The sequence below is a fragment of the Cavia porcellus genome, unplaced genomic scaffold (assembly GCF_034190915.1).
Source record: "Cavia porcellus strain 051 isolate PalLab524CR breed Dunkin Hartley unplaced genomic scaffold, mCavPor4.1 scaffold_4, whole genome shotgun sequence".
In the NCBI taxonomy this organism is placed as follows: domain Eukaryota; kingdom Metazoa; phylum Chordata; class Mammalia; order Rodentia; family Caviidae; genus Cavia; species Cavia porcellus.
The window spans coordinates 40,422,353-40,444,291 of NW_026947487.1; the positions used below are offsets into that span (position 1 = coordinate 40,422,353).

The 21,939-nt window shown below is 39.3% G+C and overlaps 1 protein-coding gene across 1 annotated transcript in view; it reads right to left on the reverse strand.

The window, feature by feature from the left end:
* Dct (dopachrome tautomerase) overlaps positions 1 to 21,939 on the reverse strand; it is a 36,949-nt gene that overhangs the window by 9,919 nt on the left and 5,091 nt on the right. Inside the window, exons 2-6 of the mRNA XM_063246934.1 lie at positions 17,923 to 18,222; positions 15,454 to 15,554; positions 14,533 to 14,699; positions 13,125 to 13,304; positions 11,594 to 11,729 (exon numbers count right to left, since the gene is read on the reverse strand). Of these exons, the coding sequence (XP_063103004.1) occupies positions 11,594 to 11,729; positions 13,125 to 13,304; positions 14,533 to 14,699; positions 15,454 to 15,554; positions 17,923 to 18,222 (884 nt within the window). The remainder of the gene's footprint in view (positions 1 to 11,593; positions 11,730 to 13,124; positions 13,305 to 14,532; positions 14,700 to 15,453; positions 15,555 to 17,922; positions 18,223 to 21,939) is intronic.

Below are 21,939 nucleotides of genomic sequence, written 5' to 3' on the forward strand. Positions count from 1 at the left end.
TGCTATAGTTTCAATGTCCTCTCCAAAACTCATGTTGAAATTTAATTGCCATTGTAACGCTATCAGGAAATAAGACATTTATGATCTTGGTCATTGGATCTGAGGCTCTAATTCCCTGAATGGACAAGCACCACAATTGTGTAGGTGGGTTAGTCATTCTGAAGTAGTTTCATGATAGAATAGATGACTTCCTTATGGTTTTCCTCTCTCTGTCTTGAGCACACTCACTTACTGTCCCTCAGCTCCTGAGCTGCTACCATGTTATGATACAACACGAAGACCCTCTCAGATGCTGGCATCATGCTCTTGGACTTCCTAGTCTTCAGCATTACAAACTGTCAGAAACTATTGCTTACCCAGTCTGTGGATTTTTGTAAGAGCAGCAGATAATAGATCAAAACCCCACTTATTGCATTAGAGACCTACCATACTCCTGTACCATCTCATTATAACAAATTACATCTACGACTACCCTATTTCTAAGCAAAGTCATATTCTAAAGGACTAGGGATTAGTCTTTCAACATTTAAATGGGCAGGGGCACAATTCAAACCATGAAAATGTTATCTTGTGTTAATATAAGATGAGGAATATAAGATACAGAAATGTTCAGTGACTTCCCCAAGACCACACAGCTACAATATCATGAAGCAAGAATTTGAACCCAAGGAAGGCTGGTTCTGAAATCAGAGCTCTTAAACTACACCTTCTGATTGTTCTACACAGTCATGCTGTGTTGTCATTATTAATACAATCCTCAGGACCAGCCAGAATAAGAGGAATTAGTTTAAAGCTTATTCTCAAGTCTTAGCAATGAAATAAGCATAGAGTTTGACCTCTGAGTTCTAAACCAATTAGGAACTTTAAGACATGAGTTCAAGGCGAGGTAAAATTGTGATTACAGTAAGAGATAAGAGACCCTCAGGACACAAGGAAGATGCTGTGTCCATCTTGTGAGAGGCGAATGACTTTTGGAAAGTACTAGAACTCAACCAGCCCAGACAGCAAATCATTAAAAAGGTGGATGAGACCCTAAAGTATAGAAGAAACTGAACTCCAAATGTCAAGTTCTGAAGTCAAAATACTTAAACCACATGCTCTGAGGGACTATAGTTGTCAGAAAGGCTATAACATGTTATACAATAAATACTATAGTAAGTATAATATACAATAAATACTATAATAAATGCTATATTACAGAATATAATAAAAAATTTATGATGAAAAGATCTGAAGAATATAGCAAATAATACGATGCATATCCACAATTTAGAAAGAGAGGTAGTGCAACCTGTAGAATAGGTATTTTTTTAAGTTGTGTACATCGTTACCCTGCAAGATACCTTGAAATTCACTTGAAACACCAATTGTAATTTTGTTAGACACAAATCAAAATTGAGCTTATTTCATATCTCTGTAAAGGCCAAACGTCATTTGAGGGTAAGATACAACCGCAGAAGTTGTGTAAAAGTGTATTGCGGCTGCCTTTTATCTGCTATAAAGCTACCTAGCTGTGTTTTGGTATTAGATATTTAGTATTTCAGCAATGATGTTCCAAAACTTTTGTACATAGATCTATTCTACTTTGCTATACCAAAATAAGGATATGTATAGGAAAGAGGAAAGTACTAAATTTCAACATAGAAAAAATATTACAGAAAATGTGATTACATGAACTTTCGAGATAAAAATTTTAATGGAACTCTTACAGTAAGAAGAAAGCAATCAGTCAACTTCATATGATGTACTCGCAGGCATAAAGAAAATAAAGTACAAGAATGCATATTTTTCTTTTTCAAGATCATTGAAGGATAAGATTCTACTTAAGGGCCAACACAGATGGCTATAAATTCAAATTCCTGCCACACTGGGGAAATAAGAAGTATGTTTATACTTGAAGTAAAGAAGCCATGAAAATGTGAGTCTGGCTTGGAAAATGTGTGTGTGGCCAAGGACCAGCACACTGCAGCCGTTACAGCCTGAGTTCATGCGTCACATCCTGAAGGCATCACTCATAATCAGGACGAAACACACTGTGGTGATACGATTCTGCTCTGATCCCCTGAGAATCAGAAGTGAGAATTCAGATGTGATAACGTATGGGTCACACGTCAGCACAGAAATGGGTGTTTGTGGGGACACACAAGGCCTTGAATTCAATCCCCAGCAGCACAAGAAAAGAAAAAAAGAAGAGGGAAGGGACGGGAAGGGGAGGGGAGGGGAGGGGAGGGGAGGGAAGGGAAGGGAAGGGAAGGGAAGGGAAGGGAAGGGAAGGGAAGGGAAGGGAAGGGAAGGGAAGGGAAGGGAACACAATGTAGAAAACAGATGAAAAGTTGGGTCAATTTTTCTAAGGGAAAGAATTCCTTTTAAAAACACTTAATCAACTTTGCTGTTTTATGGAAACATTGACTTATTCTTGTTTTGTTTTACAAAGGTTTTGAAGCGGTTCACAATTAGGATCTCAGTCTCATATTTCCTCAGACAAGCCACATGTAACAGGCATGAAAATGCCCAGCTTTCTACTCAGCTGGCTAAGCTCTGTAACAGGAGGCATATGTTAGTGACACACAGCAGTAATCTGTAGACTGAACGCATGTGTCCTCCCTAAGTTCTTATGTAGAAAGCCCAACCCCGCAGCATGATGCTGTCAGAAAGCTGTGCCTTGGGCCGGTGAGAGATCACTCTCAAGAGTGACTCCTGTCTGAATGTGATCATTGTCCTTATAAAGGAGACCCAAGAGAGCTCCTTCTTGCTTCCAGCCCTGTGAAGACACAGAAAGAAAATGGTCACCTGTGCACCAGGAAAAAAGGGCTCTCACCACACCCTGAATCTGCTGGCCTTACACCTCTCAGCCTCTGCTCCTCTAGGAAATAAATGTTTTTTTTTTAAGCCACCAGTGTAGAGTAATTTTGTTGTAGCAATCTGAATGACTAAGACAAAATCGCTGGTTAAAAACAAAAGACATTGGAGCGATAACAATGTCTCCAAGATCCAGCAAGGATGGTGGGTATTTCCCATCTTGCTATGATTGTCTCTGTCTATCCTTTCCTATTCCCTGTGTAAACAATCCAAGCATTTTGGAGACTGAGGCAGGAGACTTGAGCAACTTAACAATTTTGCCATCAACTGTGTCAAAATAAAAATACATACAAATACGAAAAGGATGGGAATATAGCTCAGTGCTAAGGCCTAGGACTCTAGTCCTCAGTACTGGGGGAAAAAAAGAGTTTCTAGCATTTTGAAGGAGTTAAAACAGGACAAATCCTCCTTCTTAGATGTATATAAAAACAAGCAAAATATAAATATGCATGTATGTAGTGTATATAATATACACTGCATATAAAACATAATGTGTATATAATGAAAACTACCAAGAGCACAGAAATTCAGCAGTTAACCCCTTGAGGAAAAAAGCTGTACTTTACAGATTAAACTTTGGACACATGTTGGGCTAAAAAAGGTTCTGCTATCGGTATGTCAAATTTAAGGGAAGTGACCAATTCAGCAAATGCCATAAAGCACAACATGTGAGCTAAACAGAGAGAAAAGAGGTGATGTTAGAAGAGACTGTGTATAGGAACTGAGCTACACCCAGGCCATTCTAGGAGAACAACAGTTCAGATCAATACTAGCATAACTGTATGCGAATGTGGTTTACTATTACACTCATATTTACCAATAATGAAGCATATATAATTCAGGTTCAGGTTTCTTTCTTTTGAACAGAGTTCTGTGTTTATTCTTGTAAAGCCTAGAATTGAAAAGAATCCCATCTGGTGGCATTTATTTAGCACCTGCCAAATTAAAAAGCAAAATCAAGACATCCCCCTGACTGAGCCCATAGAAATCCTGCCAGGTGAGGACCTTTCCCAAACAGGTGGTCGGCCATCCTCTCTGACTTTTCCCAAACAGGTGGTCGGCCATCCTCTCTGACTTTTCTGCTCTTCTAAAGCTTCCCAGGATTGACACTACGTAGGAGGCAATGACTGTATGTCTGTGCCTTAAAACTGCACATTAAATATGTAAATGTGGCATTTAAAAAGCATAAACGCATACTCACGCTAACACCAAACACATCTTTTCAAAAGCCATGAAAAACTGAGACCTGCCCTTCACCAATTAGTGTTAATTCTGATTAACATGATCTAACAGGACTAAATTACTCCAGCTATAATGAAAGCAATTGTGATGAATCAAGTTAAGAATTATTTAAACTGACAAAAGGCAAACAATTGTTGGAAGATTTTGCATGTGGGGAAATGTGTGTGTAGGAAACTTTAAAAATCTCTCTGTGCAGCCACTTACTAGTTCAGTGTGAATTTGAGCACATTTCATAACTCCTCTGAACTCTACCCATAATTAAAACCAGGACAGTAGTTTACTATACACAGCTTTATGAAATTAAAAGGTTAAGTTTGCATGGCAGTTAGCATAGGGCTATCACAGAATAAATGCTTAATAATATTTTGATATGTTGCTGCCAAAGCAAGCACAATAAATGCTTAATAATATAACATTTTCCTAATAAAAAATTACACAAAAGTTTACATTTGAATAAGTAAGTAAACCTGTCCACTCCTATATTTAAAAAATATATTTGGAAGATTAGAGAAAAATGATCATGGGTATACTCAGATATTAATAGATATAGGGATTTCATTTTGAACCATCTTACATTTTGAACTTGTTACATATGTTATTGATTAAAAAATTTTAGAGAAATAAAAAATAAAATAAAAAATTTTAGAGAAAGTTGGGGTGTAGCTTGGTGTTGGGGTGTATACTTAGCATTGTGAGGTCTTGGTTTCAATTTCCAGGATTAAAAGTTAAATTTTAAAATTAAGGAACTATGCACAACCTTAATATTAAGCAAACTATATGAAAATGAGATGTTATATGCAATGGCTCCATTATAATTGCAATTGTAAATAACTGGAGAATGTAAGAGAAAGTAAGCAAAAACCTGAGATTGAGTTATGAACATTTTAAAATTTGTTTACCAAGTTTTCTGTCATTGTGCATAATACAAAACCCATTAACTTATTAAAAATAAAAATTTGACATACAATGCTATTCTAAAATAGCAGTATAATTATAATTTTGTTGTTTAAAGAAAAAAAAGTAGATTCATTTTTAATTGCTTCACTCTTGGGAAGAAAAAAAAACAATGTTCTATATGTTTTCAATTTTTCAATTACACTTATGCTAACTCAGAAAATATTTTACACTTGTTATGAAGAGCTTTCAATTTTGCTATATTATAGCCTAGATCAATAATCAGAGGTGATTTTAGAAGTTTATTTTCACTTGATTTATATTCAGAAATTAATGGAGATATCTTATTTAATTGATTGTTATTGTTAAGAAATACAAGTGATGATAATACTGCTTGTATAACTTAGTCCACTTAGAATTTGAGCACATAAAGTAGAACATAGGGAATGCTTAGGGAATCTTAACCATTCAACTTGTGGGACTCACCACTGAGAAGTTGAAAGACTTTAATATTCATCTATTGTACTTTCTAAAATGACAACATCAAAATCACAATGAGGTACCGCCTCAATCCAGTTACAAGGGCTATTATTTAAAATAGACAAAAAGTAACAAGTGCTGGAGAAGAGGTAGGAAAAGAGAAACTCTTATGTAGGTATAAAATTAGTTGAGCCATTGTGGTAAACCATATGAAGCTTCCTCCACAAACTGGAAATAGAATTACCACATAACCCATCAATCCCACTACTGGGTGTACATCCAAAGGAAAAGAACTGAACATATCAAAACGACATCTGCCCTCACCAGTTGATTACAGCACTATCCACAATAATCATGACAGGAATCATGGAGCTAAGGATCCAAAACATGAATAGACTAACACTCAAGATACATATGCACAGTAAAATTTTACAAAACAGTAATTTCTTGTCATTTGCCACAGCATGAACCCAAAGGACATTATGTTAAGTGCAGTAAGTTAAACACAGAAAGACAAACACTGCCTGATCTCACTCATATATGCTTTAAAGAAGTTTTAGGAACTAGGAAAACTATTACTCATCTCTAGCATAGTTTTTTTTTTTTCTTGGCAGTGAACTCAATCATTTAACTTTACGTTTTATTGATTTCTTGTTTTCTGACTACATTTAATATTAAAAGTAGAACTATTTTAGCATTCCTGTGGTCTAATCATATTTTCCATGATAAATCTGTGCATTTGCTTCGTCTATTTTAAGAATTATTAGAATTTCAGAGATTGGTTCAGAGTTTTTCCTATATTTTATTGTTCTGCCTTCTTTCCTCATTATCATCATCACACACAACTATGTACTTCTACTTGTGAGCCGATTCACATGAAGTAATTTTAATAAATTTCATAGGCAATATCTTTGCATGAATTGCTGCACGAATCTGAAATTCCAGAAGCTATAACTCTGTTAACTGAAATGCTTTAACCTAAAACTCAATATGCAAAAATTCATTTAAGGCAGAACTGGCTTCAACATAAATCTCTTTATAAGTAGCTTTATGTAAGTATGTGTTCCCAAAACCAGTGCTAAACATGATTCCTTCCATGCCCGTTGAAGAAAGGCTGTGACTTTTGGGTTTTTTTTTTTTTTTTTTACGTGTATATGATAACATATTACCAAAGAAAAATAAATTTTAAACATCAAAGATATTAAATGTAAATAAGATATAAATGGTTAAACATTTAGTATCTCTGAATTACATGTAAGTCATGGGATTCTTTATCCATAGAGTTATACCGTAGGTTTTCACCTAAAGTAGGAAGATAAAACATGACTAAAGAAATATCCCCACTGCACAGAATGAGCAATGAGCCATTAGAGGAGGAATTGGTAAGCTAAAGCCTGAGGACATTAAGTGAAATAAGCTGTACACAGAAAAACATCACTTGGGTCTACCAGTTGCCTAAGTAAATATTTATTGGAACACCACATTCATTTGCTTATGCCTGGTTGTGGCCACTTTCACACTATAGTGACAGAGTTGAGTAGTTGCAACAGAGAACATCTGGCCTTGAAAACCACGAACATTTACTCACTGGCCACTTAGGGAAACGTGTCCAAACTCAGTGCAATTAAGGGTTCCTCAAAGGAGACAGCAACCCTGGAGACTTGGAAAGCTGAAAATCAGATTCCTCACATCACCATTATTCCCTTTAGGATGAGAGAAAGGTATGGGGTATCTTCCATGGTTTTCCTTATAACATTTTAGAATACTACCCAGTACTGTGATATTTTGTTATGAATAGGATATTTTGCTTAATCATATGTAGACAAATTATAGTTTTATGTTTTAACAAATTATATGTTTTAATTAAAAAAAAACTTATTTCATGGTAAATAGAGAAGGCAGCTTGGTGGAAGCTGAGGGTGAGAGAGTAGCCAGGAAAATGATCTAAGTATCAAATCAAAGCACAGGCCCCAGGGAGGGCAGAGATAGCTGTGGACACCTCACAGATGAGCCCTCACCTGGTCAGAGATCGGGATCATTAATTCACACTTGTGACAACTCTTTCATTTATTGCTACTTCACAAGTCTTAGGGGAGAAATGTTTTTTAGAAAGAAGAAACAGCTCTACCAACTGCTTCCAACTCAGGGTTTCCTGAAGCTCATCTTTACCATACTTTAATCAATGTGGGAACCCCAGAAAGCTACTTAGACCTAGGAAACTCCATCCGTCATGCCACCAGGCAAACTTAAAGTCATCAGAAACTGTACCTTCACTCTCCCTCTTCATAATTCCTTTTCTGTACCTGGATCCACTAAAAATAATAAATCACCTTTAAAAGACTTTGTGCTTGTCAGTCAATTGCCTTGGGGTACAACTGTCTGCTTTGGAGAATAAGATAAAGAACCTTAATTAAGGACTGGAAATTCTAACCCAACACATAGATGTCTAATTCTTTCCCACCAACTTCCATAAAACACATTATTTTTGTGGTAACATTTGTATTGCCTTGAACGTCTCCAGAGTGTCATCATTTTATCCTAATTTACTGAGTCACTTGAGTAAGCATAACTTTTCCCTCTCTAAGGTCAAGTCATGTGACCAATACTGTAGAGTAGGAAATAGAGTTCCCATATCATTGAATGACTTTGCCAAAATTGCACAAGGACGAAATAAACAAAATTCATTTGACTTATAATCCAGTGTTGTTTTACTATATCATTCAGTCTCCCAGGAGTCCAAATAAACAAACTGATGATTTGAGAATATATTTTGCTATGGGCTGTATAGTTCCTCCCAAATTCATATGTTGAAGTCCTCATGCTAAAGACATCCACATTGAAGATGAGGCTTATAAGGTGGTATCCAAGGTTTAATGAGATCAAAAAAAATGAGGCCCTGATGTGATAGGATTAGTGCCCTTATAAGAAGAGTCATGGGAATCAGTCAGTGGCTCCTGAGATCTTATAAGAAGAGTCATCGGAACCAGTCAGTGGCTCCTGAGATCCAGCCATGGTGGAACTTGGCATCTAAACCAGAAAGCAATTCACCCACCCTCTTGGTAAGCACCCAGGCACAAGCCAGTAGGAGAACCAGTCAGCAGCTCCCATGAGCCTACCAGCACATGGGCTGAGAATTTAGCATTCCATTCCCCCCACCCCAGTTAGTAACGGGGAGTAGAGGTCTGGGCATCTCTTGTGAGGATGATGGTATGCAATATAGCAAATAGGAGGGATTTTCTTCTATCTTCTGTTTGAATGCAAATGTTTTCACTGTTTTGTTTTGTTATGATTAAGTGTTTTGCTCTATTCAATATTCTCTTTCAAATGACTTTATAATGTTCTGCTTTTGGTTTGATTACGCTATACCTAATTGGCTGGACTATTGTGAAGATAACGAGATATACTACGGTACCTGTTACAGTTAGCCCAGTAGCCTGCTGTGAAGTTCTGTACCAATTTCACTGCATTGTCTCGATTGGCTTTGTTCTGTCTTGTTCTTTAAAATAAAAAATTTTTAAAAAAAGAATCACTAGAGAGCTCATGCTTTCTGTACCATATGAGATCATAGCCAGAAGGCTAAAGAAGAGAGTTTTCACCAGCACCTTGGTCTTGGCAGGTGCACATGTCTGCTATGGAAGTTGTCCAGCCTAGGGTATTTTATTATGGCAGCCAGAGTAGACTTGGCACATTGCTAAGATTTACACTGAGGTAAGGAAACTTCTGGAAGAATAAAAAAAAAATAGTGTCTTGGCTACTGTACTATCTAAACTCAAGATACTACAAAGAAAAAGAGATGAAGTTTCTTCTCACAATTGCTCCCAAAACATCTAAGACATATAACTGAAGACAAGACAGTGCTAAAATAGATTATGATGAGTTAAAACTCTGCAAAGCAGAGCCATCATTGGGCTTCAGTGGCTGAAACACAAATGCTTGTATTGTGCAAACCGCCTAAGCCAACTCTGATGAGCTGAAAGAGAAAGCAGTCCCTGGCATTCAGCAGCTAGCCTGGTACCCTTAAACAAGCCTCGATATCCTCATATCAGACCTCAGTTTCTCCACAGAGCATGAACATCACAATCCGTGACCAGGAATCAGGACAAAAACACCACCCCTCTATCACATCTGAGCACAGACTAAATGTAAGTACTGTCCAAGCCACAAAGTACCCTGCTCTTACGCAGCTAGGATGAACCACTGATGTTTCTTCACCAATAACCTCAGTCTGGTTTGCTCTCCCTGACAGGACTAGCAAAGAACCAATCATGGAAGTACCCCTGCTTCACGACAGCATCTGATCCACAGCAGAAGTCCCATGAATATTCCCCCGCATTGCCAAGCACAAGCCAAAATGCTATTAGTCTCTGCTAACACCCACGGGCTGACCCTCTCCACCACCCTCTATCCTCTCCCCGAAGGCATAATGAACCTTACTGCTCCAGCCACACTAATGGGAGGCAGACGCCCCACACATGCCAAAGGTTCCATCTCCACTGGAAGCACTGCTACTGAACCTGAACCTAGTACATGCTATGCTCTTTCCTATGCACGCATACCTCTGACAAAGTGAAACATATGAATTATGCCCACAATAAGAGTCTATAAACTAAGAATCTAATAGAATAATTATAACAACATATAGGGGTGATCAAAAACTATGGTGAATGTTTACTTTTTTTTTAATTACATGAAAGACATAGTGCCATTAACCCCCCTCAAAATATGCTCCCTCATTTCTAACACACTTTTCCCATCCTTCTTCCACTTTCTGAAATGAAAGTTCTCTTTCCTGAGGGTTTTTAGTTGCACTGTTGCAACAAAATCAGTTCAAAACATTAACCTTTCGTGGTCATTTTGACTTGAGGGAAAAGCCAGACATTGCACAGTGCCGGATCTGGGGAATAAGGTAGAGGGGTTTTTACAAGCCTGCCATGTCGGATGACACTCAGCAGCAGAGTTCACTGTAAGTTTTTCACACCTCATAAGACACTCACAAAGAGGACCTCCGAACTGCTTCAGAAAGCGGCAAGAGTCTACAGTGTGACAACCCTGAACCCACCTGATCTCGTCAGGAAGTGGCAAGAACAGGGTAAGCATTTTCAAAGTGAAGAGTATTCTGAAGTGAATTAATAGCAATATGTCTTCTGTAATCATTTTTAAAATTTAAGCACGCACTGTACATTTTGATTACATTTCATCTATAATAAAATGTGTTTAAAGGTGGCCATTCTCTCTCAAAACCTTGCATCATAGTCAAATTCTTCCTTCAGATGTGGGTGACTAAGCCATGGGTAAGGGGGCACTGCTGCCCACTGTGCTCCCAGGAGCCTTGGCCTAGAGGGCACTGACCAAGAGCCGCGAAATAATGGGGCCCTGATTAGCAGGCCTTTATTTTGTTTGTCTCACGAAAACCCCTTAATGATCATATTCTAAAAACTTACCAATTTTGAGATTCTAAAATTTACAATACAGGATTTTGTCAGTCATTTGCTTTGGTTTTACAGGAAGACAGAAAAATGGGACTTAAATACATCCAAGGAGTTCATCACACTTGCAAAGTTAAAGGACCCTGAGGCCCTCCATGGTTAACGGAGGGAACACTATCAGTCACCCCACATCTCCGAGCGTTAAGCTGGTTAACAAAGTGTGAGTTTTTATATTACTGCCATTGTTGAAGGCATTTGTCATTTTTATCTGTCCAGCAGCCTTTCTCCCTCTGTCTTCTGGCTACCAGGACCTTTCTTTCCTGTAGACAACTCATAGAACATGATCCGCTCATTTCAGCAATGAAAAAAAATCATATATACTTATACTAATATGTGACATAATTTTGCTAAATAGTGGTATCTTTATGCTAATTTATAAACTCACCTCTCGATTGTACACTCCTGTCTAAGATCATCCAAAAACCAATCATCCCTGAAGCATAGATTTCTAACTAAAGGCTTCAAATGCTATCTGGCTGTCACCATGGTGTGACTTTAAATTAATTTGTATGTGCACACATCATATTGTTTGCACAGAAGATGAAACATCAAACTTTAATCTTAATGAACAATGAATAAATTCCACACATCAGCTAGAAACTTTTTCACCTGCTGTGAATTTCTGAACATACCACAAAAACAGGATCGTTGGCCGCTGAATGCGGCAAAGAGCTGGTTCCATTCAGGAAGGAATGCACCAAGTTATGCAGGCTTGCCACTTGCGAATTCAGTGTCCCATCCGCCTTCTCAAACCCTTCCAAAGCGTTCCTAAGAGAAACCAGAGTGTCAGTGACAAAACCCAAAGGAGGAGAAAGATCTCCACTTCCTCTTTCCAGCCTAGAAAGTCATCTTCCACCTGAGTTTGGGTAAGGAAGTGAGAAGAATGTCAGAGTTAATGAATGAAGAATTAGCCTCTACTTTCAGCTGTCATCTAAGGGAGAGGGAATCTTTAATCTCTTACTTGATTTTACTTCTGCACATGTCCAGGGAAATGTTACCTGCTTTGGTTACTATGTGACAATTGTTTACCTCCCTACTTGTCTCTGAGTCCTTGAGTGTCTGTTTTCTTCCACATATTTATTGCCAGGACTCAACATCCTACCCAGCCATGGTCTATGATCAATAAATGTTTTCTAAATTAATTTATAATTGTATCTTCTTACTTATCAACTAAGGTGACCTTCAGCTTGGTTGTAAGATATTTAGAATTACAAACACATCCAACCATTCCCCTTCTCCTTGTCTGTTTCCTCTTCCCACTTTTGAGAAATTCTAGTAGGCTGCACCCTAACTCAGGGATCCTCAAATCTAAACACACCTTGTAAATCCCTGGAGAAAAACACATAGCCCAGGCCCAACTCCTAAAGTGGTTGAAGGACAGGTCCTAACAATCTGGTAACCAGTTCCCAGCTGATATCAGTGACGGTTGCCTGAGCATTACATTTTAAGGACCACTTCCCTAGCTCAAATCTACAGGAAATCCAATCTGTTTAAATAGCATTTTTTATCATAAAGGAAAACTAATTCTTATCCTTTTAAAAACAATCTAAAGTTCTACCCTTTACTTACTTTTGACACTGCTTTGAGGGCCATGTGTAACACCAGCAGAGTATCTGAGCTCTGCTGCACATCCTTAAAGTCTTTTTTGGGAGGAAGAAAATTTATAGTTGCTCATTAAAGCTTGAGCACTATAATGCCATGGCTATGCTATAATTTCAGCTGAATTTTGTCTGCAGTACTTCTGAGTTCTGACCCCAAAATTAAACTCTGTGGCTGATACATTCCTATTGTAAATATCTTTTTAGAATAAGAAAGGAAAATAAGGCGAATAGTCATTTCTAAGCACTTAGAATACTCCTTTTTAAAAAGTGTTTAATGAAGTAGGTCAGTTCCAAAGACTATATCTATATGTGTACATAAATTATAAATACAAAAGGGAATTTTGAACAGCTAAGTGAAAAAGATAATAAAGCTACATTATTAGTCACAGTGGGTGGATGATAACTCTCCTAACATTAATCCCGTCTTAATCTCTTTTATTAAGCCCTTCTCCATGACTTAGCTTACAAATTTCTCCTGACACCTGGATTTCTTTTCAGTCACTTACAGCCACAAGCATGCAAATCTAAAGCTGATGTGAAAGAACTCAGACTCAGCACCAACCTGAAGCTGAAGTTAGAGTTGTAGAAGAAAGGAGGGTTGTCGAAATTCGGGAGGGACAGACAGTCTTGTACATTTTTTAAGGTTGGCAGCTTTTCACTGTTTCTTCCCACTCGATTTCTTCTCAGCAAACCTTCATAGGTTCCATTACACAAGGTGACTCGGCGATTATAGTCATCCAAGCTAAGATTTATACAAAGGATTAAAATAATGTCTTAACTTGTAGACGGCACAATAAATTCAGGCCACACCCAACTATCAAGGTCATAGAGAGTCATGATAAAATTTTATTAGTTAGTTTACGCGGAGTCAAAAATAGGTAATAAAAACACTGCCTTTGAAAGTAGTTATGAATTGAGAAGATTCAAAATTGCAAATGCATGAAATATGAATGTAAGAGTAAACAGTAATAATCACCTTCATGCCCTGAGGAATTAAGACATTTTAAGGGAGAACTCACAGTCACACAGCTTCTATGATGGTGTATTGTTACAGCTGTTCTATGTTTCTATCAGCTACCATTAATCTCCTGCTGGGCCTAGTTTATGGGCTGAACTTTACTATAGGTGTGTCTGCATGCGGAAAAACACAGTGTGTGCACACAGGGATTGGTACGAGCTGAAGTTTCACGTATCCATGGGAGTCTTGGAATTTACTCTCTAAAGATCAGGGCTACCATTGCATTGTGTCTGGAAAGAGAACCAAATACTGGGAGTCTCTGGGGACCGATTCTCCTGGGACTGTGGGCCACTCACTGGCTCATGTGGTCTTTAGGGGTTCAGCGATCATTGCCCTCTGATACCACCCTGTAGCGTCCTGTGGTCTAGCCATCCCTGGCCACTTCCGGGTCTCTTCTAGCTTGGCACACAAGGTTGCCCCTACCCAGGGCACTTCTGCCCCATCCCATTCTCCTCTCCCTCCACAACCTGGCTGAGCTTTCCACCTCCTTCAGTCTCAGAACCTTCACTCCATCCCCAGGGACTCGCCCTGTCTCTCCTGGGCTTTGCACATATACCTCTCACAGTACTCGTCACATTACAAAAAAATCTATTGTAAATGCGGAATGATATTTAAAAAGCAGGCTGTATTTATTCATCCTTGCATTCCCAATGGTACTGCATCACCTAGAAAATGACTGACATTTATCAAACAGTAAATGCTGGAACTACTAATATTAAAACAGTCCACCTCAAAACAGTGACTGAGCTATTCAATCTATGCATGTAACTTTGATATATCTATTTATTTACATTAAAGAGTTTAGAATTTTAAAAATCCCAGCTTCCATAAGAAAACTGTTTCCAGAAACATGTACAGAGAACATTTGAAACAGAAATGTAAGGTGCCCCTTCCATCTCTCCAATGTAAGAGAAGACAATTACAAATGTCACCAGGGTACATATGCCATTACCTGTCACAGACGATTTCCCAGCTGGAGAATCTTGAGTTCTGACTAATCAGAGTTGGGTCATCTTGTCTGGCTGCCCCGAGAAGCTGATCCGTGCACACATCACACTCATTCCTCCCAGTAGCAAAGTTCCAGTAGGGCAAAGCAAAGGACTCATTACCAGTGAGGCGCTAAAAGTAAAGCACTGGCCCAGTCATCCAATTTGCCCACCAAGTAGGCAACAAAAAGGCTTATAAGGCACAGACTGATACATGCTCCAATCAAAATATAGCAAGCTTCAGTTCCAGACCAATCCAATGGATGAATAAAGATATATACATATGTATGTATAGATATATATATGTATATATATATATATATATATATATATATCCAAGACTCCCATGGAACTTCAGCTCATATAGACTGCAATATTGTCCAGCCTTAATAAGAAAAAAATCTGACTATTTCTGCAACAATAGAGGTGAACCTAAAGGATATTACGCTAAGTGAAATAAGCCAGATACAGAAAGAAAAATACTTCATGATGTCACTTCCATGTGAAATCTAAAAAAACAAATGCATAGAAGCAAAGTATAAGCAGGGGCAAAGTGGGAAGGGGAGATATAGATCAAAAGGTATGAAGTTGCAGGTATGTAGCATGAGTAAGTCCAGAGATGTTATAGACAACATGAAGACGACAGCTCATAGCATTAGATTATACACTGGTAACTCATCAAAAGAATGATTTTACTCTTAGCAAATACACACAAAAAAAGTAACCACACACGATGCTGAGCATGCTCATTTTCTTGACTGTGGTTATCACTCTCCTACGACTATCAAGAAAAGTCCATCGAAACAACGTGTTGTAAAGTACTCATTAAATACAATATTTTAATGCAATATTTTAATTAAAGATATCAAATGTACTCTTTGACCAACCTGGAGGTCTCTTTCCAGCCACAATAAATGGTATCTGTGCCAGGTCACAAAAGCAGGTCCTTGGTGTGAGAAATCTATGGCTTTGTAGGGGCGTCCTGGTCCTAGAGCAATTGGGCAACGGGTGACAGACCACAGAACAGAATATTGAAAATGTCACACCTTATCTGGGGTATGCACATACAGCCAATAAATCCACCATGCTTTGTTTTCCTTTCTTAAAACATTATGTGTTTCTTCAAAAGTAACAATAATGACGAAAGAATTTCAGAAGCAACTAGCACCTTTAAGATACAATCACTTTCATCTCTGGAAAGCCTGATGCTTAGCACTGAGCCAGAAAACTAAAGTCAGTTTTTGTACAAAGACCCTCATTACATATTTAGTTTTTCAGAACAATTCATTAAGATGGAATAAGTATTCAAAAGGGCAGCCCATTAAGACCAAAACAAAATACATTTTTAAGAGAGATTCTTTAACCTATCCTCACAAAAGCATAAATTTGTAAGGGAAAGTTTAATTAAGAATATAAACTTCAAGTGCACTTAGTCCTAACATCGCGTTTATGGAACCAAAACGAGCTTTCCACGCACTTGGCTCACTCATCTGTCAGTTACAATGACTGGCTGACAAGCGTGGTCACAGAAACCAGAAGAGAGAAAAATATATTCAAACCGATTTGGCTGCCTGCTGGAACTGGCAATTTTAGTGAAATGCTTTGGGCAATTTAATGCCCTCCTTACTGCCTGTTCCATCTCTTCCCCTTTCATTACAGCTTTTGATCGTTATGTAGAAACTTTTGCTAACTTTAGTTCTTTTTCAAAGTACCTATAATAACGTCAGAGAGCTGAACAGACACGAATATAAATTTAATTCCTAGATATGGCCAGAAACTATAGTTTTCTTTTTCTCCCCCGGAGACTACCCTCTCTTAAAGCCAAAATTCCTCAGAGCGATGGCAGGGATGCTGTCGAGGCTGATAGCCAAGACAGCCTCCTTATCTATCGATAAAGGAAGACAGATGCTCACCTGCCAGGCAGTTTTAAAAAGACTCACACTGAGACTCAGCTGCTGTCTCTGCGGTTGGCTGTGCAGACTTTCTTTTAAATAAAAAAAAGAAATCTTCCTCCAGAGCAAAGTTTTAAGCTTTTAAACCATAAAACGAGGGGAACTGAAGGACTAGGAACAAGAGATAAACACAAAGTGAGAATCTCACTATTCCAAAGGAGCTCAAAATCCTTCTTCACCTTCACCCCAACAAGGGAAGCCAGAAGAAGGGGAAGCCACAGGGCGAGCCAAGTGTGCTGTGAGCTATAAGGAGGATCCAGAATGGCTTCAGACTCTCCTGGAACAAACTGATGCCATCCCCCAGCTGATGGACCTATTTGGTTAGTGACGTGCATGGCAGACAACTTCTCATTCCAAGTTCTACTCAGATGCAACTGTTAGGACCTGGAAGACTACTCCATGGTTCTTAGGCATCATGGTCATTTCACTAAGTTATGGCTTGTGTCTAGATGTCCCACAAAGCCTCATGCAGTCCATAAGTGGGGCTTTTTCAGAGATGGCTGAGCCTAGAGTGTGTGAGGCTGGGACTGATTCATAGTGCACTGTTCAGATTAGAGGCACCAAGATAAAGAATGTAAGCACTGCCACCCTGAAGGCCAGGTAGCCTGGCTAAGATGCAAAAGATAGAAAAGGGCTTGGTGCCGTTTATTTGGTTTTCACTCTTTCCTACTTGCCATGAACCGTTTCTCCTCTGTGATGCCCCTCTGCCATGCCATCTGCCTTGGAACCGGCTGACGATGGACTGAACCTTCTACAAACTTTGAGCTAAATAAACCTTTCCTACTTTAACTGTGGGTGTTAGGTATTTTGTCTCAGCAACAAGAAAAAATAACTAAGACACGCTATTCTCTCAAGCATCCAACATAACCATGGTCTAAAAGAAGAAACTCCATGCAGCTAAGGTTACCTTAGCATCTCCTCAGTGATACAACTCTAAAAACCAAACCATGCCTGAGTGATTATTTAGCTAAGGGCCTAAAGACATGTGAGTTTTATGGCACACACACTTGCAACATGAACGCTCTAATTCTGCCCAGAGATGGGTCATGTGCTTTGGCACAGTACAGCTAATTCTTCTAATGTAAGAAGAGGTCAGAGAGGGCTGCTGTGGCCAGGTTCACAAGTATTTTCCTGGAATCAAAAGAAATTTGCCTCCACTTCACCAGCTCATGCCTTTGAGGATTAAGAGTTTCATGGAAAACGGTTTAGACGTTAAACCAAAAAAGCAAACCAGAAGAGACAAGACTCCCTTGTAACTTCTGGCAGCATTTGGTAATTCACAAACCTAACTCTGCCTTGAGGTTCTCTCTTGTTAATTAACCTGTTGCAAATGGCTTCCCATCCCCTTCCCCAAGCCAGACACAAGCCTATTATAACAGGCCTTAAGCCAAGGGGAAAACCCACCTAGCAATGTGTCTCTCACAGAGTAATAATGGAGCCACACAAAAAAGTCATAAACGCTGCAGTTGGCGATCTGTGGCTGGGTGCCAGTGGGCCCGAGCAGGCCCAGCCAGTGTTGCGTGGTGATCACGTAGTCGGGGTGCATGGTCCTCTTGGCGAGGTCTAAGGCACCCAGGAACTGCTCTCTCTCCTGGGGAGTCAGGAAATGGATGTTCTGCCGGACAACAGTTGGTTTCCTCTGATCACACTTGGGGCCTGTCCAGCCAAACCAGCAGTCTCCACAGTTGTAGCCAGCAAAGTTTCCTAGTGTATAAAATAGGGAAAGATGGAAGAAATGATGGGGTTATGTAGTTTGGAAGACATCTGTGAGCTGGAATTCTGGGTTAGAATGGAGGAGGACCGAAGGGCAAAGTAAAGTAATTTCTGGGTTCACACAGAGGAAAGACCTTGGGAAGACACCAGGGAAGGGAGCCTCGGAGGGAGGTCTCAGGAGGAGCCACCTTGGTGCTGCTTCTTGATCTTGGACCTGATGCTTTGACCTTTGGCTCCAACCTCCACAACTGTGAGGAAATAAACCTGTGCTATAAAAGCCAAATATGTATACATAGAAGTCAGCTTCCTTCCCCTAGTCTCCTGTCAAAATGCAAGGGTACTAAGCACAGGAAATTTCCCTAGAAATATCCCCAGCAAAGAAGCAGGATTTGAAATTCATGATGTGATGTTATAGGCTGACCCGTGTCTCTTTCAAAACGTACTGTTCACCTCCTCACGCCCAGCACCTCGGCGTGTGTGAGGCTTTCAAGGTCATCAAGAAAAGAAGAACCCAGTGTGATAGGTGTCTTTAGGAGAGGAAGAGAGAGATGGGGACACAGACACACACAGAGGAAAGACCACGTGAAGACAGCCTAGAAGTGAGGCCTCACAAGAAACCAGACCTGCCAATACCTTGATCTCAGACGTCCGTTCTGCAGAACAGAGAGACATAAATTTCCACCGCTTTAGCCACCCCTTGGTCAAGGCTTCAGGCTGACCTTGAACTCACTAAGTAGCCCAGCCTGGTATCAGACTCTCAACCATCCTCCTGCTTCAGCCTCCTGAGTGCTGGAATTACAAGCATACACTGCCTTGTCCAGATATATGGTCATTCTTGATTCTATGTCTCAGGGTCACCTTGTTACCCCCCACATTTATGTTTACATTTATCACAACAAACGTGAGACATCTCTGTCCTGGCCTCAGATCCAAGTGGTTGAAAGGCAGGAAATTTTATTGCTGAGGCCTTTTCATGCCCTTATACAGAATAAGTGTTTGCTGAATGAATAAAGGAAATATAAGGCAGGTCTAGATAATACAATCAATATAAATCTTATCTCCTGTCCTTGTGAATTAGCAGCAAAAATCTCTGTAAATAACTTGAATAAAATATTAGTGCTAAAGTCAAGATAAGTAAAAAGTACTATGGCTATAGTAGAAGGGGTTATTTGCTCTCTATAGGAAAAAATAAGTTTCCAACAGCATGAAAACAAAATGATCAGCATTTTTATACCCCATAAAGAATGGAGAGTTTCCTTTCTATTAACCCACGGGTTTTTGGATGGCTAAGGAAAATTTCATTAAAAATACAATAGGGAGAATTAAATATAGTAACAATTGGTTTTTGCATTGTCTGCTCCTTTGTAACACACAAATACTGCCGCCTACTCTTACAAAAGTCAATTATTTGTATTTTCCTGTTTCATAAGTAAAAATTTAAAAAGAAAAATTGCACTATTTCCTGTTGCAATCTTATGCTTTTCAATAGTTCAAGTTAAACACTGAAGTTTATATTGATCAATGGAGTGAGGGTATTAAATCCAGGGTATTTATTTCACAAATATGTACTGAACAGCTACTATAGTATCAGATGCCCTTAAGGCTGCTTTGAGTTTGGTGGAACTTGGAATCTATTTATTTTTCTATAGTGTCCATTTTGGAAACAACTTTCATTAAAACATATCCCGTGGCTTTTAAAGGAATATGGCATTTTTTGAGAAGTGCATGTTACAGATACACTATCTAAGCTGATGTGTCTTGACTTATTTTTAAAGAGCAAAATAAAAGGCAGATAGTAGGGAAAAATAATAAGACATAGGTCTTCCTCAGATGAGGGGAACCAAGAGACAAAGAGGGAGGGAGTGAAGAAAAGGAATAGTGATGTGTGGTGTGCATGGGCCAGTTCCCCACAGGGAATGCAGTCACTCCATCCTGCAAACACAGACTGCTAAAGAATAAGTAAATAAATATATTTAAAAAGTGCTCTGTGTAAAGAATGCTAATTACCCAATGAGATTTCAGTCATGCTTCCCGCTGCTTTCCTAGAGTAGGGTCAGATGACCAGAGGTAAATGTACAGCCACCTCCCTACAACAGGAGAGGAATTCCTTGTTTCAATGCTAAGATGTTTGGGTGGTGATGAGTCACAGCAGGTGACTGATTGCAGCAACTGTCCCTCCTGCTCCGGAGCCACGGAAGGGGCGGTGGGAGGAGGTACAGGGAGGGTAGAGGATGTCAGTACTTTCTGCTCAATTCTGCTGTGAATCTAAGCCAAGATGCTATAAAATGCCAAGAAAAAACACAGCTACATTTTATAACACCAAACTCAATATATTCTGATATTTAAAGACCTAAATTTTGTTTCTGAATTTTGGGATCTCATTGTGAAAACTTAAAAAATTCCACACTCATGCCATGGATTTTTTTTTTTAACAATCAAGCTTATTGGTACAATTTAGATAGGATAACGATCACACTCATCATGGGGAATTTGTACCCGCCCATGACATATCTCAGGTCCTCCTTTTATCCCACTCCCCTCCCCTCCCTTCAACCCTCTCCTCTTCCTTATTTACAAAGTTTTGTTTTCAGTTTGCCTTTTTTCCTCTCATTTTTGTCTTCTCTCTCCCCAACCCCCCCCCCCTTCCCATTTCTCTTTAAACAATAACTTCCTATTTCTCAGTATCTGTTATATGTTGTGGCATTTTCAGCTTCTCACACCAGAGGGGTGTCGTTATCATGATTCTTTTTGGCTGGAAAAAACAAAATTATCAATAACTGATTGCTTCTCTCACTCATTTAAACACCTACCCAAAGACAGTCAAAAGAGGATGCGCCTCGATAGGGAAAATGGGGAGGCACATGGAGGAGTCTCTGCACTTCGGACTGCATTTTATTCGATTTTCTACATAGAAAACTATTGTCTTTTTAGAAACAAATCTCAGCATGCCTTCTGTGCTCTCATAGCTTTTTATACGTCCAGACAAGCTGCCATCCCTGGGACCTTGGGTCTGACCCTTCAGAGCCTGTTTAAGAGTTCTGTTTCGTAGCATTCCTAGGAAAAGCAAACGCTTTCATACGGAGCACACAGAATACTGCCCGGTGCAGAGTAAGTACTATATATAGTAAGTGTGCCAGTGCTAGCATGACCAGGTTCTACTCATCAAATAGGACAGTGACAATTGGTTTTCGTATCTGTCTTTATACTGCACACACCAAAAAGTCATGTCATTTTCCTTCTCTCTGTGCAAGAAAGGCCTAATGTAAATTAGTGCCACGGAAACGTCGGCTGATGAAACAATAAATTAAAAGTTGAATTAAAGGCATTAAGCATTAAGGCACAGTGAGGCACAGTCTGGTGGAAATGAAGATCGTATGCATGACGAAATAGCAGCACAAGTCTGACTGTGGGAAAAGTGAAAACGGAGGTAAACCAAGCTCCATGGGATAACAAAGGGCAAAACAGTGAATCCTGGCTCGGGATCTGAGATGCTTTGCATCTACTATAGGGTGAACCAGGAGCTTCAGGGGAAACAGAGTTGGCTCTGAAACACAGTGTGTGAGTACCGACAAGAAAGCAGAAAGAATTCACCAGGATTTCAGCTCATCTGTGACCCGGAAATTCATTCAGTTAAAAGAATTCCTTTTCCAACAGGTCTCAGAGGAAATACACCACAAACAATCTTGCAGCCGGGAAATTTGTTTTTGG